We start from the raw sequence: 23601 nt of genomic DNA, 5'->3' as shown, positions 1-23601 counted from the left end.
TTTCCCTCCTTGTGCTATACAGAAAAGGATTTGCAATGATTTAAAATGTCTGGATTTACAACAGGTAAAGAACTTTTTTTTTTCACAAATTAAAAATTTGCAATTACAAGTGGAAGTAGCACGGATGCCCCCAAGATAAAAAGTTCTAATAATTCAGCGTCGTTGAGAGTGCAATTCTGGAAATTGGCACCCCCTACTGGGCAACCTCAGGAATCACGTCACCTAAAGCTACGTTCAAGCTCAAGTCTCTGCCCTCCCACCCCCAATACACCTGACCCAAGTAGACAGCCTTACACAGCGCATGAGCACCTGGCCTAAATGTACTGGGAACTGAAAGAGGACACAGTGGCAGACTAGCCTGGGAGAGGATGCTGCATCACAAACATCTGGGTGGGGAAACAAGGCTACAGCCAGCCTTATTTCATGTGTGTAGTTAAACCAATTTATTGAATTAAACAAGGTGTACATCATAAGTGCTGAAAGATAGGGAATGTTTCATTGCACTTACAAGAATTGTTAGTAACCTTTTTGCTGCCATACTGGCAATGGAAAATACTAAAATAACACACACACGCACACATATATATATATATATATATATATATATATATATATATATATATATATATATATATATATATAACACACACACATACCTACCACATATCATTAGCCAACAAAAACTTCATTAAGTTTATTTGTTAAAACATCAGTTCACTTGTGCAATGGCAGTTTCAACAATGGCTTTGTCTGAAAAGCGGCCAGTAATGACAGTCACAAAATATTAGACTAAATGGTGTCCCTTGGTTGGCGTTATAAATTTTAGACTAAATGGTGTCCCTTGGTTCGAGTTACACAACATGTCATGTGCTAAGTGTGCATAGTGTGATGCAAGTGAGTTTAAAAAAGATATGAATCTTTTTAGGGCTTAAAAAGAAAGTAATTTTCCTGGCCCTACACAATCCATTCTTAAAGACTATGATTTAGTCAAATGCCTATATCATCATTATTGTTATTATTATTATTTTTAGATGTTCTTCACTCAAATGCCAGTTAGAGGCATGCCAGATAGCGAATCATAGCTCCACCCAAACAAACTACGTGTCACATTAGTGAAACTGGCAATTCTTTGTTTGTTCTGTTGCTTACAAAAATAGTTTGCCTTCTTGTGCCTCCACTGTGTAGGTTTTCCCTATATTCCAGTTGACTAATCAATACATATGTAAACCCCTATTTAGATAATCATATACAAATATTGATATAAAGTTTTTACAACACAAATTGCACCATTTTCCCTGTACAAGAGCAGTGAAAACTCCACACTGAATCACAATTCAACAAACAACAATGTCGCCTGGGTAAAATAAAGAGAAATAAAATGTTCATCAACTCGAAGGCATTTGGCAATTTGGCAATTTTTCATATCAAAGATAAAGCTTATGTTCAGTATCAATAGCCAAGAAAACAGAACTGCTATGGACTTTTTATTTACAGACAGCTAAACTCTCTGACAGATCCATGCGCCACTTCACAACCTGAATTCATCTTTTAAAGTGCATGCATTAATACCAGGAAGGAGTCTGACAGAACTGATTTGTTGTATTAAATTCACACCCTGATAAAAACTAATGCCAATTCATTTAGGATACTGAACAATGAATAAATGATGTTGTTTTTTGTACTTTTCAAAAAGAGGCATGTGTTCTACCACTATATGAGAGTTATTGAATGCTCTCAATATATTTACTATATTTTAAAATCAGCCACTGTTTCAAAACCTGCCTTTGCTTACAGCTTTTGCCAGCAGTATTCACATTCGCTGTGATGAACAAAGACGAAACAGCTAATAGCCACGGTGAAGACAGAGGACACATTCTACAGTCGCAGTGTCCTTTGATAACCCCAAAGGCAATTCCGCACAACGCGTTCCCTTTACATGTTGGTTCATACTTAAACGTATCAAAGTGCTTTTACTTGTACTAAAATATCCTGAATTACTGATACCAAACGTGGGTCGACGGCATGGAGAAACAATATCAGCTCTTCTACATTTATCCCTTCTGTTTTTGGAGCTCCGATGAAGTCATCTGTGCTGGGTGCCTGTTCCTTCTCTAATGATGTCAGAGAACTCCCCCAGAACTGATTTAGATATTTCAAAAGAGTGGTCCCACATGGTCGCTGTAAAAGGTGGTCTTAGTAAAATCCAGCAGTCAGGGTTAGTTCAGGCATGCTAGGCCCACAGCTGTCAGCATAGCATGCTCTCCAAACCCTGGGCTCCATCATCTGTCGTCCTCCTTGGGAAAGTCGAAAGAGGCCAAGCTCCCGAATCCTAGTCGTGCGCTCTCCATATCGAACGTTTCCAACTCTCGCTCTTGGCGCTCAAATAAATGCTTGATTTTTTCCGTCCGTTCTTTCTGAAGTGAAGCCAGCTCCTCTTCAATCTGCAATCAAAATACAGCCATTTCAGATGCATCTCCCAGAATAGTAGCAGTGGCTAGTCTAAAAAAATGTAATGTAAGACAGATCATTCTTAAAATGTTTTATAGTTGAAAAAAACCCCAAAAAGCCTAAACACTTATTTGAACTGCAGTGCACCTGTGACTAAACAACAATACTGTACTATATATCAGAACAGTATTAAGATAAATGAAAAACCCTGTTCTCCCAGTGGTTCTGAGCACCAAACAACCAGCCTCACTTTTTGTTCCAGGTGAGCTCTGCGCAAGGACGCCTTCTGCTCCAGCTTCTGCACCTCGCGCTCATGCTGGGCTTCGGCCTGGGCCTTCGTTTTGCTTTGGTAGGCATCCAGGAGCTCCATCTCCTGCTGCAGCTGCCGCTGTAGGGCCTGGCACTCAGCTTCCTGCTCACTGTCCAGCCGGAGCTGCAGGCGAGACCACCGGGTGATTACAGCACTCCACCAGGGGGCACTCTACCAACATTATTAGGCTTCATGACTCACCGGTGGTAAAGGTCTTTATTTGGATCAACAGACAAATATGGTTGTCCAAATTAAAAAAACTAATGATATTCTTACTTGTATATTTTGAAATTCAGTTAAAATGTTTAATATAATTAACATCTGAATTTTATATAACTGTAGATTGTTAGAATAATCATCTTAAAATGTACAATACAAATAACATTTCTGGAAACAGAAGTTCATTTGAGAGACAGCGCTGCACAGTTACAGAGTATTACAAGCTCAGCCTGAGTATTCTGATCTCTGAGTATTCTCAACACTGAATGAACGCAACAGGAACCATTTGGTTGTATTTTTTGGGGATGTTATGGTTACTGCCACTAGAGGGCGATGTTTCGGGTGCTTCTTAGTAAACCATTTACAATAGGTCTATCAAATGTAAAAACAGGCAAACCCTAGACGAGAGGTCCTCACGCCTGGACCTTAAGTTCAAATCCCATCGTGGATTTTGTAATCAGTGGCAGTTAAAAAACAACTAGTGCAACTGACTGATCACTTTGTCATTGAACTTGACTCCTAGGTGATTACAAAATCCAGAACTAGACTGGATCAGAGGGTAATTAAGATACAAACCAACAGTTGTTTGGTAACATGTTTGTGAGATTAACCACAGCCCCTGCCTCTGTCAGTTTAGAAAAGAGAAGGAGTCTCTTACCGATTGAGAGGCCATCATTTCACTGATGCTCTGCTCATACTGAGTGGCCAGCGTAGCCAATTTGCGAGTCTGCTCCTCTTTCAGAGATTTAAGCAGGGATTTGTGGTCACTCTTGGGTGAGACCTCCAGCTGGTGGTTCCTCAGGGCTTTGTACTGTTTGTTCTGAACCTTGCAAGTGTCCTGGAACTGTTTTTTGATTTGCATCTCCAACGCCTATTTTTGTACAAAGGCATACAACAAACAGCAAAACTACTTTGAGTGGAAGATTGTGTACACTGGGAGAATTTATGAATATCACATTCAAAACAATACAATAATATTAAATATTTAAATAAACGGTTCCTCTGTCAGATATTTCTCAAAATATACCTCCTTCATCTTTGACTGGGATCATATTCACCCTACCAGGCATCATTTCCCCTACCAGGCATTATCATCACTGACCCCATCACCACTCACCCTACCAGGTATCACTCTCCCCATATGCCCACACAGTGTTCACCTTGAGGTTGCGAGGCTGCTGTCGCTGTTCCAGGGCATGTTTACGATGCAGCTCCCTCTGCCGGCGGTGGTTGTACTCCTCCTGGTTCTCCAGCTCGGTCTGGTGCTGCAGGCGGATGAGCTCCATGCGCAGTCTCTGCAGGCTGTCCAGGTGGCGGCGTTCCAGGTCCTGCGTGGACCCGTCATGCCGGATCATCAATGCCTGCTCCATCTCCTTCTGGCTCTTCTTCTTGTTCAGCTCCTGGGACACATAAGACAAACCAAAAATGGTCACATCACCACATTACAAACTGCAAAGGGTCGTATCACCATGTTACAACAGGGTCACATCACCAAATTCCATTAACTTTGCACGTGAAGTTAAGAGCAGCCTGAGGGTAAGAGACAAGGTTTAGTTTGCATCTAAAAACACTGTAATATCTTTTATAAACCTAAAGGGCTTTTGTCACTTGGTGTCAAGTTTAATAGTCTACTTTATAAATGGTAGCAACCTACTGATCAAGACTTGTTTTTCAACTATCAAATATCTCCAAACTGCTTTTTTTAATTGATTTATATATATATATATATATATATATATATATATATATATATATATATATATATTTTTATTTTTTTTTTTATTATTATTTTTTTTTTTAAGATATTTTATCTAGCACCTGTAACAGGATGTTCTGGATGTGCCGGTAGTCTTTACTTATGAATGGAAGTCAAGGAGGTTTTTCACTTTTAGATCTTAAAACATTTTATTCTTCCTCTAAATGTCACCTTGATGTACCTGTAGATCAAAACCTGAAACTCCAAACTTCACCTGAACCCGAAAGAACGTGCGTTATGTCAGGCCAGTGGAGGCGGGACTTGCCTCCCGGATCTGCTCCTGCTCGAGCTCGTGCTTTTTGATGAGACTTCGCCTCTTCAGGGCGCGGCAGCTCCTGTCATAGACAAGCCTCTGCTGGTGGAGGAACTGAGCCTCCTCCTGAGCCTGCGAGCGCTGCACCGTCTCCTTCTGGCGCGACAGGCGCTCCTGTTTCTCCTCCTTCGGTGTGCTGGGGTCCTCGTTCATTTCCTGTGGAAACAGAAAGTTGAATGAACATCCCTGGCCCTTTCTTACAGGTGTTTTATGAGGCAAACGTTTGAATGGAGTCTTCACCCAGCCTTCCTCATTAAACATTGTGAATGTCATTAGGAATGATAGCAAAACAGTCAGCAATCATAGATGTATGTGAAAATGTAGACTTCCACAAAGAGCAAGGGGTTTCCTTCTCCCTCCATATCAGTGACACTATTTAATAGTTTTGAGATGACTCTTCAGAATTCAAAACTGTTTTTGCAGAGTTCAGGAGGAGCACTTGTTTCCTCCACTCATGGTAACCGATGGCTGCTCGGTGTGTGGAGATAGCTGCTACACTTTCGCCGCCTGCACACTCTGCACCCACCTCCTTCATTCGCTCCCTGCACAGCCGGTACTGCTTCTTTTGTGTCTCCAAGAAGGTGGTCAGCTCCTTCTTCTGCTGGACCAGGATCTGCTGCTGAATCCGCTTCTCCTCCACGGCCCACGCCTTCAACTGCAGCACCACACCAAGCGTGCTTATTAGACTATGTTGAGGTTTGCATTACATTACATTTACAGCCATTGTTAATGAGATGCCAAAGTCAAATGCATGCTGCATTTTTAAGATATGAGGTTTATAGATCTAAAATAATGCACCTATATATCAAATAATTATAAAATAGTATCTGTATAGATGGCCTCATAACATTGGTTTCCATTCCAACAGTATGGCAATTTGTAGCATTATAAAAAATGATCCAAAATTAACCAAAAATCATGAAAAACAGGTTTGTGCTTTTAATTGCTGCTTTCATGAAATTAAATATCCGGCTCCTCCCCAAATTCTTTACCTCCTTCTCCATCTGAGCGGCCTGTTTCTTGGCTAGGCGCTCCAGCTCAATGTAGGTGTTGCTGGCCTGCGTCTCCGCCTCCTTCTGGAGGCGGAGCTTGTGCTCGTCCATCTCGGCCTTGAGCCTGTTCTCCAGGGCAATCAGCTGCTTCTGGTGCTGCCGCCGCATGCGCTTGTAGCCTGACATCTGCTCTCGCCACTCAGAGCCCTGCTCATGCTCCTCGATCTCCTCGCTGACCTGCAGGGGGCGCAAACAAGCAGAAAACAAAGTTCAGCATTCGATCAGGCATGTTGCCACAGCATAAAAGTGCTAGGTAGTCCCTTTGTTGTTGTCTGGTGAACCTGTGGAATTCTGAAGGCCATGAGCTGATATTGTGTAAACTCTTAGCCAGGGACTGTTCAATGGTTTCTGAGAACTTGAAGGAATGAGAGATGAGAAAGTATGTATGACTGCAGCAGGTCTAGTTCAAAGTCATGAAAGGAGTGAACAATGACTGTCTATGTGTTCATCTGAGACTGTCAAGAGAATTCAGTATGAGGAGAATTAAGTATGAGAATTCTGTTTGAGGAGAATTCAGTATGAGGAGAATTCCTCATGAACCTATGGGTCATACATTGCAGGCAAAGGTCCTGATTTGAAGTACCTTCTACCACTTTAAACTGCTTTTATGTTCAGTAGAAAACACACACTCACACACACACACACACACACACTCACACGCGTGCACACACATACAGGATAGGATAATACAGAATGAGCTGCAGGCCATATAAAACTATAAGGAAGAAAGGTTCATAATATGCATCTATTAGCTTTTATATATTTATTTGTTGTAACCTTTTCAAGGGCATAAATGCCCCATGTCCCTTGTCATCATAGATAAACTAACATTTAGCAGCTGTTAAATTGCAAGCAACTGTTCGAATTAGCTAAGCCTATAAAGCCAGTAATAAGTAGCAAATAGTAAAGTAGTACAATCAATTTTCTGAACGATTAACAAATACACATGCAAAAAGTCTTCAGGCAAACATATACAAAACAATCAAATCCATTGACATGCAGCATACTTGAGTCCTGCAAAAATGCATTACATCATCATGCACGAGGAAAAAGAAGACTTCTCAATATCAATGAACAGAGTGAGGGGGGAAAGGCCTATCATCTTCGAGATGTGTTGAATTACACATTACGATAAGAAAATGACAAAAACGTTCCGGAGGCACAGAAAGAGAACAGTGGTTGGGGGGGGGAGGGGGGGGGGCTTATTAACGGGCTGTGGTTGCCATGGCTACTGATGTGGGGTTGAGAGAATGGCCATGACAGGCCTGTGTTCCTGATGCAAAGAGAAAAAACGGCGAGCGAAGCAGAAAGAGAACCTGCCTACCAAAGACGCTGGTGTGATGGTGGCAAAGCGCTGGCGTATGCTGCTGCTCTTGCGGTGGCGAGCCCTGCTCTTGTGATAAGAAGTAGGCCGCAGCTATGGCCTGGTGTCCCTGTCCCCAGCCTCATCCCTCACGCAGGCATGCTTTCAGCAGGGGGGGAGGAAAAGCACGAGCGAGTGGGGGTGGGCGCTAGCCGCGCGCCCCGCTGCTGAGGAGGATGCCGCCGCCGATGCGTCTCTCTGCGTCCCGCATGAGGCATAGTCCGCGCGCATCCTTTCCCCCCCGGTCCGGCGTCGTCTGTTACGGCGTCCCGACGAGAAGCAAGCACGGCATCGCGGTGCACGTCGCGCAGACAGCGACGGGGGAGACAGCAGAGCTACTCCACTAGCGGCAGCACTTCCTGACAAGGAGGCGGAGGAAGCAAACGGATCCGGTGGGAAAGGGTGAATTATGCAACACCTATAGCAGGCAGGCTGAGAGTAGATGTACGCGCGGGCTACGTAGAGGACGATTCTTCGCCCGTTCGCTTCTTAACACGTAGAGTACTGTTATTATTGGACACACACACACACACACACACACACACACACACACACACACATATATATAAACATCACATATCTATCATCCTGTCTCTGATATTCCTTGGATTCATAAAAAAAGGGATTTCTATCCTCGCTCTTAAAATTTAGTTTTTGGTTTACATATTTCCACAGTTCAATTTTACGCAATTTTAGGATATTTATACATAGAGAAGAATCAGCTAAGCAGTTCTGAAAAAAGAATTGTACTCCACCGCAATTTGCACAGTTTTATGTTTGCTATGCCTTTCAAAATAAAGTTTAGAATAAATTTGCACTCTCCTTGCAATCTTGCAATTTTTCCACTGTTTTCTTTCACAATTATGAGGAAAGTGCATTTACTCTGAAAGTTGAGGGGATTTCCTCACCAAAGTAATTCCTGTGTGGTAAAGAGATTAAAGGAGGTGTCTTTGATCTTTTGGCTTTACAAGGTAAGGTGTGAATACCATGGTATCTAAATAGGCAAAAATGCATTGCTTATTCAAATTCTAGATAGGCCACTTATATCATTCAACTGAAATATAACACTTTGTCAGAAGTTGTTTGAGTTTCAAAACCATGCTTCCACTGCACCATGTCTAGTGGTGCCAGGACTGGCCTTAGTTGTAAAGGACACACTACAGTGATTTACCTCTGGTACAGGTGGCTGCTTCCCATTAACGAACACTGACTGAGACATCTCCAAAGGAAACTTGCCTCTTAATAAAAAAAATAAAATAAATTACAAAAAAACAGAAAAAGAAATAAAAGACATTTTATTAATTACTTGTTTCTGACAAGCAAAGTGCTGATGAAGGACCTCTCTCAATGTATCTTTACAGTACACTGCAGTTACTCACCTGGAAATGTTCTCTGGTTTATATAGAGAGAAAGTTTCCGAGTGAGTAACTACAGTGTACTGTAAAGATAAATTGACAGAGGTCACATAGTGAGGATTTTAAACACCAGCTAGTCTGTGCTAGTCTGCCTGTTCATTGACAGCACCACACAGAGAATGCTGTCAGCACCACATCATCCTGTGTCTGAGGCTGAATAATGTACACGTTCGTATGTGACAAGACTGCAAAAATCTCTTGTGATGTCTATAACTCCTATAACTCATATCATTCCTATATTCCAATGACTCCTATAACTTTGATTGCTCTGAAGACATTTCTTGTTGCATCTCTGCATCCAGGCTAAAATGACTTTTAGACGACATGAAAAGACAGCTTTTATCTGCACCTACAGTGGGACAACTACCATGATGACCTGTGTTTCCTTTATGTATGGGTTCATTTCTTGCATAAATTCATAGATAAGCCTGGAAAGTACCAAGGTCTGGCTCTGATCTGCCTTTGCTGGTTTTGCCTGCATTTAGCTGAGAAGTCGTAAGATTTCCCCTCTGTTTACCCCATTTGACCCCTGCCCACATCGCGTTCAGACTCAGGGCTCTTAGCTGGCATTAGGCACTGGCATAAGATAAAATCTGTTAACATCAGCACTGCACTCTGATCTAACAGAAATAGCAGTGAAAACAGCCCTTCCTGTCTAAAATGTAAGCTTACAAACCTGCTCATAGCTGAGGGGGTTTCCCATCTAGCTTAGTTTTTTTAATGTATGATGTAAGACTCCATTCAGATTGCTGAGAATGTGTATCTTCACCACTCTTGATGCTGCACTATTGCAGCAACAAGCAAAAAAATGATTAAGGCTTAGCAACTTTGTAACCCTATCATTGCATCATCAGAGACAATTTGAGGTCTAAAAAATCTAATATAAATTAACATCTCTGTCAGTTTCCGGCAAAACAATTCCTGCAATCACAACTGTCCCTGACGCCTTCCTGCGTCATTTTTTGCAAAATATTGTGTATGAATGAAAGCCTGATGTTGAGAAACCTATTTCCTATTGCCAGCTTCCTGTGGACCAACAGAGAGCAAAAGGCTTGCGTTTGAAGCTGCACCCAGGATGCTCCTTAGTCATCTTGATGATCCCAAAGTTCAAGAGAAGTGCTCGCTGCTGGCTTTTTCAATGCATGACTCCTTTTGGAACTGCCGGTGGACTGTAGAGGGCGTTATAGCTGGAGAGTACACTGTGGAAGAATAGGTGAAGAAGGAAGGAGCCTGGTCATCTTCCTGTCTGCACATGGGGCACAGCCCCCAAATCCCAGCTAAGGACAGTATACACTGCTCTCACAATGCACTACATATAAACACGGTGAATATATAAACATGGAGGAATTGCAATATTCAATATTCCTATGATAAAATTGCCACAAAGACAATCAGTCATGTGGCTTTTTGCATGTGGCTTTCATGCTCACACAGTAAAATCACCAATAAACTAAGAACTACATTATACATTTTATCCCAGAGAGATAATATGGAGAGCAGGTGAACTTGATTTCATTAACAACCTGATCTGCTTATCATATAACATCATAGGACTAGCTATGGCTACATCATATAGTAGCTTTGGCTACATATGAACGTGCAATGCTGTGATAGCTTAGCATGTTCTGATGGAGAGCAGCATAAATATGTAAAAAGCGTAATAAGTGATCTATAGGCTATAAAATGAGGGCTGTGAATGTTTGGGTGGAGTGAAAAGCGGATGTAGAATTTAGAGGGCTACAGCATCACACAAATGTGACAACACAAGAAAAAGAAGAAAAAGATTCTGGGAAATCTTGTTGCCTCACAAGGCTTGCTGCGTCATTTCCTTAGATGACACATGTGTGGTTTTCAAGTCTTTAAAACCTCATGTCGGGCTGCGATCAAGATTAATTTCCTCTGTGCACGAAGGAATGAATGGTCATGCTAGGAACATGCTTTGGCAGGCCCACAGAACACAGCCAACGGCCAGTAAGTACAACAACTACACAACCGCACTCAAAGCTACTGCAGGTGCACTCTTATGTCACAATAATGCCACTCTAATGCCAGTCTAAAGTCACTGTCATGTCATATTTAAATGGAAAATTTCTTGATTTGATGATACAGCACTGATGATACAACACTTTTTGATTTGATGATACAGCAAACATATCAAACACTACTGTGAGTGAAAGAATTGCACAAGTCTAAACTTGTGCTTCATCACATTGTATATACTGTGCAGCTATGAGATGTGAGTGTTCTTGTAGAAACTCCAAATTAGGATGATCATGGATTTTACTGTACTTGAGTTTGTTATATCAAGCAATAAAGCTGCTGGTATCCAAAGGACATAAGAAGCAATGAATGGAAATGAATTTGAAGCAATAGGTAGAGCAACATCAGTCATGTTATGCTCTGTTGCACATGGCAGATGGAAGTGAACTTAGTTTAATCCTGATCTTTCTTACTCTTTCCCCAGTGGTGCTCCTGACCCTTATCCTGTTAGCCATGAACGAGTTTGGGAATGGAACAGCTCAATGCATTGAGAAGAGCTGCAGCAAGAATCTTCACAAGGGCATAAAGCTCAGCAAGTTTGTCAAAAGGGCCACTGCAGAATTAATAAAGACATACGTACGTACCTCATCCCTTGCACCTCTTACAAACACTCACGTGGATACTTTCAGCCCAACTGGTCACATTCAGCCAGTAATGCAGCCATGGATACAGACAAATCATTGTGAAATTCAGTCAATTGGAGTATTGTACCTAATGAGAAGCTCCATTCACAGAAGTGATGTGTAAATTCTGTGGGTGTCTGAGGCAGTGCAGGAACATAAATGGCTCTGACGCTGTGTTAAGTCTAAGTCTGGTCTTGGACTAAAAAAAGACCAATGGGGAATTACCACTCAGACCATCACTTAGTCCAGAATTAGCTGTATTATTCGCCTGGGAAACTGCCTCTAGATTCAGAAGTTATGCACTGTGGAAGTGGGAGCGCAGTTTGTGGTAGGGGTGTGTTAGTTTTTGGGTGTTTGTGGCACTGGCTGTTAATATGTAAGTGTTTGCGTCAGTGGGTGTTGCTACTTTTAGCTATTCAGATAATTATTCAATAGTTATTTATTTATTTAAAGTTAAATGTAATGCAAAAAGCTTTTTTTTCAGCTTTCATCATTTTTATTAAATGTTTTGTGCAAAATCTAAGACTCCATGAGAGAGCGATAATCTCAACCGGGCACATGCTGATAGCAGTATTTTAGGTAATGGAAGATGTAGGCTCAGTTTCACTGATGCTGCTGCATAGAAACATACAGTTTGACTGGACTTGGACATAGAGTAGGGGTCAGATCTTACTAAATGTCTCAGTGCCAGTGAAAGCACTTCAGACACTACAGTGGCAGTGCAGTGAAAATCTGGAGTATCCTCTCATTTCTGCCCAGACTTAATAAATCCATGCTCTCTTCCCTTTCAGCAAGCCGCTCAGGGCAACTTTGCAGAGCAATTCTGCACAATGTCGATGGACAGCATGCCGTCATCGACGCTGTGGGGCAGCAGCCCAGCCGAGCGTCTGCAGAGTGCCTACATCCGCCTGACGGAGCTCCTGCCGCATGTCACGATGGTCCTGCAGCAGCAGAGCGACCTGAATCCCTATTTGGGCTCTCTGCTCTCTGACTTGGCCAGGCTTGTCATTCACGGCAGGCACCTGGCCTTGAGGCTGAGCTGTATCCTGCAGAAGCTGCAACCTAACGTCGCTCTGCCTGAGCCAGCTGTGGGACCCACTGCACTGCTGCCCCCACAGAACATCTTCCAGCAGAAGGTCTATGGTTGTGCGGTCCTCACCAGGGTCCAAAAGCTCACATTACTGACTGCCAGGGAACTGAAGTCACTCAGGGGCCAGTGTACAGACAAAACTTAGAGGATGTCAAAGAACTTTTGAGTCACAGCTGGGAACTTACGATTTATGAGTTTGTCTATTTTATTTATTGACTATTTATTTTTTGTACATTTTTTCTGTAAATATCAGTTGCTATAAAGAAAAGGGGCTGCATGTTTAATGTTGTCACTCTTCTGATATATTTATTAAATTAATTTATTACTCTTAATTTTAATTAATATATTATTTGGAGATACAAAGTCTTCCCAAATCACTTTGAACATTAATTTTGTATCATACCAGTTCTGGCAATGACAGTACATCTTATCTGCTTATCAAAATTTTCATGTGGCTGTAAAGGGTTTCTGTCAAGCATTGTTTATTTAAGCATGACTTCAGTTATTTGCATCAGATATATTGTATCTCAGGTAGACACAGGGCTCTGACGTACAATCACACTTTGATCTTAACTATGATTCCTTGTTATTGCACAGAGAGTCATGTATGTTGTCACAGATGACTACTTGAAAAGAGCAGATATGATGTAAGGTATTAGCCATATTGGCTTTTGTGGTATGTTCTTGGGAGTTGGCTGACATAAATAAACCGGGGGAGCTGGCATACTGAGTGGTGTTGTCTGAGACATAACCTTGTGCTGAGGCAAGTTTAGAAGACAGGAAGTGAAAGAGACTGTGATATCAGCTGTTAATGACACATTCTGCACGACACATCAGATAGGAAAGACAAATTCCTGACTAGCCGTCACCCCTGTCACAGGATGGGTATGAGAGTATGTTTGTGCGTGGACATGGGAGTTTTTGAAACTGCTTGCAGCTTCCTAGGAAAGGAGGATATCCTGACTCCTGGGAAGGAGGGTATGAATTGGAAAAACTGACAAATGCATTCTACATTTGAGCATTGCAGTAATTATCCTCTTGACATTGTACATCCATATCAGTTTAATCAGAAGTCAACCAATTATACATTATTGCATTGTATGCTCTTTGTTCTACACCACACAAACGTTAACTATGTTGCATGTATGGACATAATGTATGTAAAACCTTACAGTGAATCAGCAATAACTGAGTACATTGGCAATTCACCAGTGTTGCCTTTATTTACTATACATGTGTGATGATGACATGCTGAAGAATAATACCAATATATAACCTGATTTTACAACAGTGTGTGTAGATACGCTTCAGGTGTCCTGGACACTCTTTTGTTTGTGGCTCTCTTTGGGAATTGTGGTATAAGGAGCAATTGCACAGGGAGTGGTGCCAACAAATAATGCCCCTTAACCCAGTCACATGCTTCTGCAAAAATGGAAGTAGGGGGATTTATACTCGGTCATGTCTTAAGTTCCTCGTTGAGGCAAGTTTCAGTGACGTCTGGAGCTGAGACAGGCAGGAATGCTGACAGTGGGTAAGCAGTTTACAACCTAGAATCCTCATTTAGTTAACTCAGCTCAGAATGTACAGGCCTGACCTGTGTAAATGTATGTCTGTTGTGTCTTTTCAATGATTAAAAATAAATGGAAAAAAATTAAATCCACTATCAAGATACAAGATTAATATCAAGATTAATATCAGTAATTTTTTTCCACTTGAACAGCTCGTGCTGCACTTCTAACAAGCACACTGGTTGGCGGGTCTTCCTAAAACACAACTCGGTGACAGAACTCAGTGACAGAACAACTCGGTGACTTTCTGAAAAAAAGACAGAACAAAAGCTAGTGAAGTCCCTTGACTCCACTATCGCAATACTGCAGTAGCTGTTCAGCTACTGTTCACCGTGTTTAGAACTAGATACAGAGTTAAACACATTCTTGTTTAATTAAGAATAGCTATTTTAATTACATGTATTTGAAATATGTAATAACCTTTTTGGTATTTTGTCATTTATTGTGAACTGGATCAAAATGTTGATTTAATTTGTATCAAGATGTTTTTTGGATCAATACATTTGCCTTTGAATTACTAGAAGTACTTTATAAGCTATCCTTATTAAATAAATTTTTATCATAGAGCTTATAAGACTAATGAGTTTTCATTTTCTTCTAACCTCTTAACTAAAACTTCAAATGTCCAACATGAATCATCCAACCCTGTGATGTGACACAGTCCTGCTTTAACTACCTGTTCAGGATGCAGTGGCTGTAATTGTTTTTGCTAAGCTACATTTCACTGATTCTGGTTCCTTTGAACAATTTTGACATATTCAACAAGTCCTTGTTTGAATCATTTCAATAGTATTTGGCTTTTAATTAAACAAATGCTGCCCATGCACAGTCACACTGATGTGACCATAAAGAAAGCCAGCTTCTAGTAGCCTATAGCCACAGCAGCATCATAGTTCTCTTCATTTTGGGCAGGGGAGGTTTTTTTTTTTTGCTATAATTTCTGTAGAATTAAAGTGGGGATTTCATGATTCACCTTAGCACGCTGCTTTCTCCGGTAAGCAGAGACAGAGACAAAGAAATGAAAAGGGTTTGTCTTACACTGAAATAGAAAGGAGGACAGAGGGAGTGATAGAGGTAGCGTATGGTTATGGTTACCCCCACCCCCCCCCGCCCCCAACCTGAAACCAGGTGCCTATGTGAGAAATTCTCTTGTTGTTTCCTACTTCAAAGTGGCAGTTTTTTTTCCTCTCCACTCACAGCATGTAGCAAGAAGTGTTTTGAAGTCTTCGACATAAAGACGACATCAAAGTCCTGATGACAATTTATAAGGTTTACAGGAATGTGTTGCGCAATAAGTGCACAGTGTCACATTGGAATTCGGTTTGGGATTCGGTTTCATCGCAGTGTGAGTAAGTTGGAAATGAATAAAGACAAAATAGAAATTATGCTTATTGATGCTAATAGAAGCAACAGAAGTAGAAACTGAGTAAAATAGAAGAAAAATCCTGAAAGAATCTGTTTAATTGCAAATATATAGAATTTACTTTGCACTTCTGGTGAAGATGGATTTATTGATGTTGTACTGATATTATTTAGCAGTTACTTCAAATATAATATGACGGGGGTGTAATGTTGCCATTTGTTGTCAACGTCTTTGACTGAGAGAGCAGGGCCTCTTTCTTGATTCAGTTTTTCAGTGATGTTAAGCATCGATCAACAAGAACTGTACTTAACTGTACTTATACAACTGTATAAGAGTCCAGAATATAGTTAAATTTGATTGAAAAGCATTTTTGACAGCACTACATTCCATGACTGTATTCAACTGTACATTCTGCTGTACTCCACTATATTCTACTATATTGTACTGTATTTCACTGTACATTCTACTGTACTCCATTATATTCTACTATATTGTACTGTATTTCACTGTACATTCTACTGTACTCCACTATATTCTACTATATTGTACTGTATTTCACTGTACATTCTACTGTACTCCACTATATTCTACTATATTGTACTGTATTTCACTGTACATTCTACTGTACTCCACTATATTCTACTATATTGTACTGTATTTCACTGTACATTCTACTTTACCGCACTACATTCTGAGTAGAAACTACTACTCACATGCTGATTATTTAGTTCCATGAAAAAGGGTAGTTGTACATAATAGATGTAAATGAGAAAGTAGCCAGTTTAATATTATAAAATACAAAAAATTCATAATTAAATCTAGTACTAGTACTTATTTTTAAATCAAGCAATGAAACAATCACTGAAAGATATCACTTCAGATCTACAATCCTAACATGGCATATAACCTCAGTAGTATTACACAAAGTACAAGGTTAACAATTAATTCAATTAAATTGCAAAATTTTAATATACGTTTATAGTCATTATATATATAGATTGTACTGAAAATGGCACAGGGCTTACTCTTTTGTTGGGAATAATGACCATGGTGATACGTCATTTAGGCACATCATACTAGTTGCTTTCTTTTCCATGAACTCAGCATAAGGGTGAAATTCAGTTAACCGTTTGTTTTTTTATTTGTTTTTATTTTTAGAAGGCCCACATTGTCATTTACTTACTCATTTACATCTAGTATGTACACCTACCCTTTTTCACAGAACTAAATAATCAGCACGTGAGTAGTAGTTTCCACTCAGAATGTAGTGGGGTACAGTAGAATGTACAGTGAAATACAGTACAATATAGTAGAACATAATGGAGTACAGTAGAATTTACAGTGAAAAACAATAAAATATAGTAGAACATAATGGAGTACAGTAGAATGTACAGTTAAACACATTAGTGGAATGTAGTGGTGTCAGTAGATTAGCTGCAACTTGCATTACTTGTGTTACAAGAGAAAATGAAGTAACACCTGTTTTGACAATTCTTCATGGATTAAATGTCTGATTTAAAATGTATATTGTTAATGGCCATAAACTTGAATTCAATGTTTAAGTGAAATTGAATTACCTGCTAACCTTATACAGTACTCCTAGTACTATACTCATGCAGTTATACAACATTACTGACACCTGCTGGTCAGCAGACATAACAAGAGCCCTATTTCACTAAAAAACGAAAGACAGAGATTTTCTTTGCTTAGTTGGCTGATTGAGTTTTTGTTTGTTTGTTTAGTTTTTATTTTTACACATATAATAATATAACCTATGGTGTATGCAGAACACTATATATATATCTCATCCAACCTCCTGGTGATAACTGGCCTCTGCAAAACATGGAAGCTCCTGCAAGGCATCATCCGTCACTCAAGACTGAAAGACCAGACAGACCAACCTGTGCACCGTGTGAACTGATTACAAGAAAGCCTATGATTCAATGCCCCACACATAGATCCTGGAATGCTTGAGGCTGTATAACATCAATAGGACTCTTAAAGTCTTCATCAAGAACTCAGTGTAGAAGACAACCCTAAAGGCCAAGTTCAGACCAATAGCACAAGTCAACATCAAGTGTGGGATTTACCAAAGACATTTCCTGTCCCTGATGCTGTTATGCATAGGCCCTGCCCCCCTAAGTGAAATCATCACCAAGAGTGGTTACTGATACTGGCTAAAGAATGGAGCAGCCATCAGCCACTTCCTGTACATGGCTGACATGAAGCTGTATGCCAGTATTGAATGAGACATCAACTCACTAATCCATCTCACCAGAATATACAGCAAGGACATCAAAATCAGACTGGATAAGTGCGGTTGGATGGTTACAAGGAGAGGGAAAGTAGCTAGAACAGAGGGGATCGTACTTCCAGAAGGTAACATGGCAGATGTTGAGGGCAGCTACAAGTACCTTGGAATCTCAGAGGCAAATGGGAACCATGAAGAAGCCACATGCACAGCAGCTACAGCCAAATACTTACAAAGACTGAGGCCTGAGAAGTCAGTTGAATGGGAAAAACAAGATCCAGACTATCAACACCTACTCTCTACTCGGTGGTTAAGGTACTTGACTTGTAATTGGAAGGTTGCTGGTTCAAGCCCCACTGCTACTAAGTTGCTACTGTTGGGCCCCTGAGCAAGGCCCTTAACCCTCAGTTGCTCAAGGTGTACTCAGTCATAATTGTAAGTTGCTTTGGAAAAAAGTGTCAGCTAAATGCTATAAATGTAAATCGCCCCAAGTGATGAAGTGCTTACTGAGTACAGCAGAAACCTGAGCAGTATGGTAATCAAGAGCAGCAGGAACCATTATGAGAGGATAAAACCCTGCATGGTATGTACCACTGTACCAAATGGTGGAAGTGCCTGATATGGAGAAATCCCACCATCAATGGCTGGATTGGAAGACATAAAAACGATAATCATGGCAGCAAGACATAAGGGCAATAGATCAAGTGGCTGGCATAGTATACCAAAATATACTGTGCCAAGTATGGGCCATAAGTTCCAAGCTCAAAGAGGGATGCCACCAAAGGTTGTAGAGAATGACCATACTAAGATCATGTGAGACTTCCAGATACAGACAACCAAATTGATTTTGGGTAGAAGAGGGCCGTAGCAATCCCAATCGAGTTCCAGCAGAACAACGCCCGAGGTCTCTGTCCAGTGTTGGGAACAGCTAAGATAATACCCAGGACCTTCAAGCTCCCAAGCCTCTAGAAAGGGGACCTGAGCTTGAAAGAAAAAGACCACCCAGAGGAGGGTGAGGGTTGAGTGGGGCAATTTGTACCTATATATATGATATATACATAAATTTGCTATTTCATATGATCACAATGAAATCACAGCAATTACTTGTGAAATATGACATTTATTTATTGCTCTTGTATAGCTGAAACGTGCCCTGTACATTGTACATTTTTGCTTTTTAGACAAACTTTAATGTAAATAGAACTATTAAAGGCATTAAGTTCATACAGTCATAGAGGTATTGCACAGAATAAAGAGAATAAACCGTATCAGAAAATTTACTAGTATACACTGGTTCTCCAGTGAGCTCTGAGTGCAGGATGTTGTGTGCACAGGTGTGCAAATACAATCTAAATAACTATAGATAGTGAGCCATAACAGACCATAGACTTAAACATGCCAAACCTACAAGACTGTGAACACAAGACCCAGCAGTCACTGCATTTAGCCTATTTAATGCTGCAGACAAAGCACATAATCATCTACCTTCAAACTAAACTTTAGTTCAGCTGTTGTCTGTGACGCAGTGACATCTTTCTTGGTGATGAATGGCAGGCATTTTTTGCAGAATAACCGATGTGTCTCTGCCGACAGGCATTACTTGCAGAAAAACGTTGTGTCCATGTTTAGAAAATGAATGTTCATTCTGGTCTCAATTTCTAACTCTTTCAGAATCTGTTGAGAAAAGGAATTTATTGGTCATTGCCACCAACCCTTCTAATGTCATGCTAAACCTAACTAAACCTTTCCAAAGTACAACACAGTTAACAATGAATTTTATTTGAAAATGTTTGTATGTGTAAGTGATAGGATTGAGTTAATAAATATGTATATAATGTAGGTCCTTGGATAAGCCAAAACAAATATGCAAACCTTCAAAAAATGGTCAAATGTAATCCCTGCATAAAACTCATCTGGACCCTGCAGAAGAAGAAGAAGTTCTTGTTTGCACACTGAATGCCTGACATTAATATGTCATTACTAAGTTTGGAAATGGCTGCTATCTATTGTTCTTTAAAAAACAGATTAATTGTAATTGAATGCAGGTCTGCTATCTCCTCCTTCTTTCTCTGCATTGGCTGGTAGTGACTCTGCAGCACAGGGAGGTGCAGTCAGTGTACCATGCGTCCCATGGAGATGCTGGCCACTTCCAGCATTGCAGCGTCTGCAATGCTCTTGGCTGTCTCCTTCCCCAGAGAGCCACTGCGGGACAGCAACTCTTCCACCACCTGCAGCCAGCAAACCCACACTGTCAGCTACAACACGGCAGACCTGCTCGGATTACGCGGTGTTTAATACAAGACATAGATTTTGTAACTGGAGATAGCCTTACATGTCTGTATTCCTCCAGCGTTATAGTTCCATCATTGTCAGTGTCATGCATGTTAAACAAGACTGTCAGGAGAGAAAATTTAGCATAAGGTAATGCAGCAACAGTGTTGTAGGCCCACAGACTTCAATACCTTTTTCCAAGGCCTTCATCTCTGAAACTCTGTACTGACATAACAGAAAACATGTTTTACGCATGTGTTGTTACACATTGATGTTTGGTATATTATACTGTAATTAATAACATAGTTACACTGCAACAGTGGTTGTAAAGTGCTAGAGGATATTTACAGCGAAAGTGATGTTTTGCCTTACAGCTACTGACTCCATGTTGATTTGATTTGATTCAATGCCTAAGTGTTACGGATGCATTCTCACAACGCATCTTGGTCCTCCTGATCTCTTCTTTCTGCTCTGCTGTCAGGTGCGTTTCTGGAGGTCTGAAGTAGGACATGACTGTGAGAAATTCCTCGAATCCAATCTCTTGCACTGAGCCTTCTCCCCCTTTCTTGAAATTTCTGTTGAGGACAACCATATGAAAATGGATAATACAAAGCTCAGTAATTGCATACATTAGCCAGTGATGCCTGAAATGTCCTCAAGTTCTTCTGGAACAGAGCGCACAGTACTTTTAGAATGGCTGTTCATTGCCAGGATTACAACAACAATGATGTTTAAAAAGTCCCTCAGACATGTTGAGCTTCGTTACATTTCAGCTTCTGTGATGTAGTAAACTACCCAAAGAGGAGTTTCCCACAGACATGTCAAACGGCCAAGTGGTCAGGATGAAAACTGCTGATTTCATCACAAAGAGTGAACAATAACACAACAATTTCACCCAGCACTCACCTTTCATCAAAGAAAGCCTCTACAATCTGTGATTGAATAGGATTGCAAGCAAGGTCTGGAATTTTTCTTAAGTCTTCCCTCCTTCAAATAAATAGCAAGAAGAAGACTTCAGATCAGATTTCTCATTAACAATTCGCATAACATCAACCAGATTAAGATGTGCTATTTATCATTTTAGCTTAGTGAAATGTATTGTAATAGTAGTATATATGAGGATATAATGGGCTTGCTTCACTGGTAATTATTCAGGTTTATTTGTTTACAAAAATAAAAACATATCCATAGAGGCAAACACATCAAGTGGGCCAAAACAACAAATGTATATAAAAATACTCCAGGAGCTTAGACTTGTCAAGACTACTCAGGACTTGCCTATGAACAGAAGTGATCTATGAGAGAGAAAAAAAAAACCTATGAGTGTTTGGCACTGGGCGAAGCTGGCACCAGCGTGCAGTTAACCTACCGTAGCACATCACTGTTGTGGCTCAGCTGATTGAAACGATTGTGAAGAATTACAATCTGTTCCAGAGAAACTGAGATAAGTAAAAACAGAATAAGAGAACTCATTGCTACAGGGAAACAAATCACAAGAGTCTTTTTCTGGACTTAACGCTGACATCCAAGACCACTCTACCCTCTATAACCCCATTCTACTACTGAACATATTAATAGTAGAACAAAGTTACAGTACAGGCTTATTATAAAATAGTTATATAGTTTTATACTGGTGCAGTAAAATATTGTAAATTGCATATAAAATGTCTGCTAACTTCCTCAGAGTATGGGCCAATACAAACTGCCAAATAATGCCATTGTCTAGACCCACAATGACAAACCTGATGAAATTAATACATTTAAGGCGTAAAATATTCAATTTAATAAATGAAAAATGTCTATCTGCAAAGTTCTTGTTGTAATCTCCTATTTGACACAATTCATCCCACCCACTCTGAATATAAAGCAAGTACATGACAGGAACCTGGCAGGGCGACAACTTACAGGAAAAAGAATAAGTACAGTCCAAGGCTGCATTATTAAAGTGTATACATACAGCAATGGGAACTTCACCTATCTAGCAAGTTTATACTTAGCACCATTTCGAGTAGGCATCAGCAGATCTCATATTTTATCAAATAAATGGATGTTACATAGAAAGCGCTGTTTGTGAAAGTGCAGAACGTTATTTTATTCCTTTAGCCACATGTCGTGCATTGGTACGCTAATGACTATAGATGGCACATTTGCAATATAATTGTCTTTGAAATTTCTAAGGACAACTGATAGACCATGGCTAAGCTATAGAATAGATTTTGTTCAGCAGCATTTAAAGACTACGTGCTCACTGATGCATAGCTTGCTGCTTCCTCCAAAACATAATGTCGTAGGTCATATGACGCAAAAATAACAGGCGATAACTGTTGAACGAATAAAGCCATTTACACAGAAATTTTCTCAGGCTGTGGAACTTACATCCTGTCTTCTTAGCCAAAAGATGATACTCATGGTCTTCTGGCACAGAATGAAACGCTCCCATCACGACAGTGGTCTTCCTCCGGTCTGCCACTTGCTGTCAGAGAAGAGTTAGCAGCGATCCCATCCGCTGGTGTCAGACACAGTCACCTCCTGTTTTGCCTTCGTCGACCGAGCTCATGCAAATTGGTCTGTTCCTCTAAGCGAATTAAAATAATATCCCAGGGTCTTAGCGCTTCGGTGTCATCTTTCATGGGCAACCTCAGGAGACTGTAGGTACATCTTCGCGTAGTGCGGAAGATGCTGAACGTACAGGAAGCATTAAACAGCTGAAAAAGAACCTATTTCAGGAAAGAAAACTGAGACCATCTTTAATAGTCTGACGAGTGTATGTGCGGTGAATCGTGACCCTCCACTCTTCATTTATAATGCATAAAGGAAACGCATTCAGTGACTCAAATCAGAAATAATTCATCAAATAACAATGTTCCCTTCTTCGGACAATAGAAACGTTTTCTTATGTTTTCGGACAACAAAAACATTTTCCATTAATACGCTGCTCATCTGCCATATATTACTATCTTAGTTTATGATGCAATTTAAACAGTTGATCTTAATTAGCTAGTTTGCCAGAATAAATATCAAATAAATATCTACATAACTTAACCTGGAAAGGCAATAGCCTGATTCTTGCTAGACAGCCTGAGATCTTTGGTTTTCACTATAGGACTGTTACTAAGTGAGAACATTATGGTGCACCTTGTCTACACTGGTATCAAGTGAATCATCCAAAATTGTATTTATTTATTTGTTTGTTTGTTTGCAGGGTTTTGCGATGTTATCCCTGCAGGGTTGTGATGATGGCCCTCCAGTGGCTTTAGACTGCTGAGAAAATACAAAAACATAGGCTGTTACTGACTCTTCTACTACATCTGCTATACTTCAGGGCTTTGGATTACACAGCAGTGTGTCATTAGTCAGTGTATTTCCTCTGTACCCTAAAGTGCTATTTGTTCTTCTAATTGCAAGAGGACACTAGTATTGGAGTAATGTATAATTAAAATGTAGCTTCTAAAAGTCAGCAGCATTAGATTGTTCAAAACCTCAACAATTCCATCCATGCTACTATAAGAGACTGGATGT

The 23601-nt window shown here is 40.3% G+C and overlaps 3 protein-coding genes across 5 annotated transcripts; 1 reads left to right on the top strand and 2 right to left on the bottom strand.

Moving 5' to 3' along the window:
- Window positions 1-447: 447 nt before the first annotated feature.
- taok3b (TAO kinase 3b) lies at window positions 448-7967 on the bottom strand. Of its 2 annotated transcripts, XM_027020083.3 has the most exons (8): window positions 7423-7967; window positions 6039-6275; window positions 5573-5701; window positions 4999-5202; window positions 4138-4377; window positions 3636-3848; window positions 2699-2881; window positions 449-2441 (listed from the first exon to the last, which is right to left on the bottom strand). In XM_027020083.3, the coding sequence occupies exons 2-8, from the start codon at window positions 6222-6224 to the stop codon at window positions 2280-2282; spliced, it is 1317 nt and encodes a 438-aa protein (XP_026875884.1). In that variant the 5' UTR covers window positions 6225-6275; window positions 7423-7967; the 3' UTR covers window positions 449-2279. The 2 variants fall into 2 exon arrangements, with proteins under 2 accessions (XP_081576309.1, XP_026875884.1); XM_081720183.1 differs by lacking the exon at window positions 7423-7967 and having other exon boundaries at window positions 448-2441.
- A 2787-nt stretch (window positions 7968-10754) lies between these two features.
- Window positions 10755-13351, top strand: m17 (IL-6 subfamily cytokine M17). Its single transcript, XM_027020067.3, has 3 exons — window positions 10755-10847; window positions 11341-11492; window positions 12331-13351. Exons 1-3 carry the CDS (start codon window positions 10790-10792, stop codon window positions 12772-12774), a joined length of 654 nt encoding a protein of 217 aa, XP_026875868.2. The 5' UTR covers window positions 10755-10789; the 3' UTR covers window positions 12775-13351.
- A 5560-nt stretch (window positions 13352-18911) lies between these two features.
- On the bottom strand, window positions 18912-22795 carry tescb (tescalcin b). Of its 2 annotated transcripts, none has more exons than XM_027020044.3 (8): window positions 22459-22795; window positions 21452-21507; window positions 20989-21069; window positions 20518-20657; window positions 20144-20205; window positions 19932-20039; window positions 19684-19731; window positions 18912-19485 (listed from the first exon to the last, which is right to left on the bottom strand). In XM_027020044.3, the coding sequence occupies exons 1-8, from the start codon at window positions 22489-22491 to the stop codon at window positions 19408-19410; spliced, it is 606 nt and encodes a 201-aa protein (XP_026875845.1). In that variant the 5' UTR covers window positions 22492-22795; the 3' UTR covers window positions 18912-19407. The 2 variants fall into 2 exon arrangements, with proteins under 2 accessions (XP_026875845.1, XP_026875844.1); XM_027020043.3 differs by having other exon boundaries at window positions 21452-21521; window positions 22459-22791.
- Window positions 22796-23601: the final 806 nt, after the last annotated feature.

This window comes from Electrophorus electricus, chromosome 8 (genome assembly GCF_041902795.1).
Source record: "Electrophorus electricus isolate QZ-2024a chromosome 8, ASM4190279v1, whole genome shotgun sequence".
In the NCBI taxonomy this organism is placed as follows: domain Eukaryota; kingdom Metazoa; phylum Chordata; class Actinopteri; order Gymnotiformes; family Gymnotidae; genus Electrophorus; species Electrophorus electricus.
This window is presented reverse-complemented; position numbering and strand designations above follow the sequence as displayed.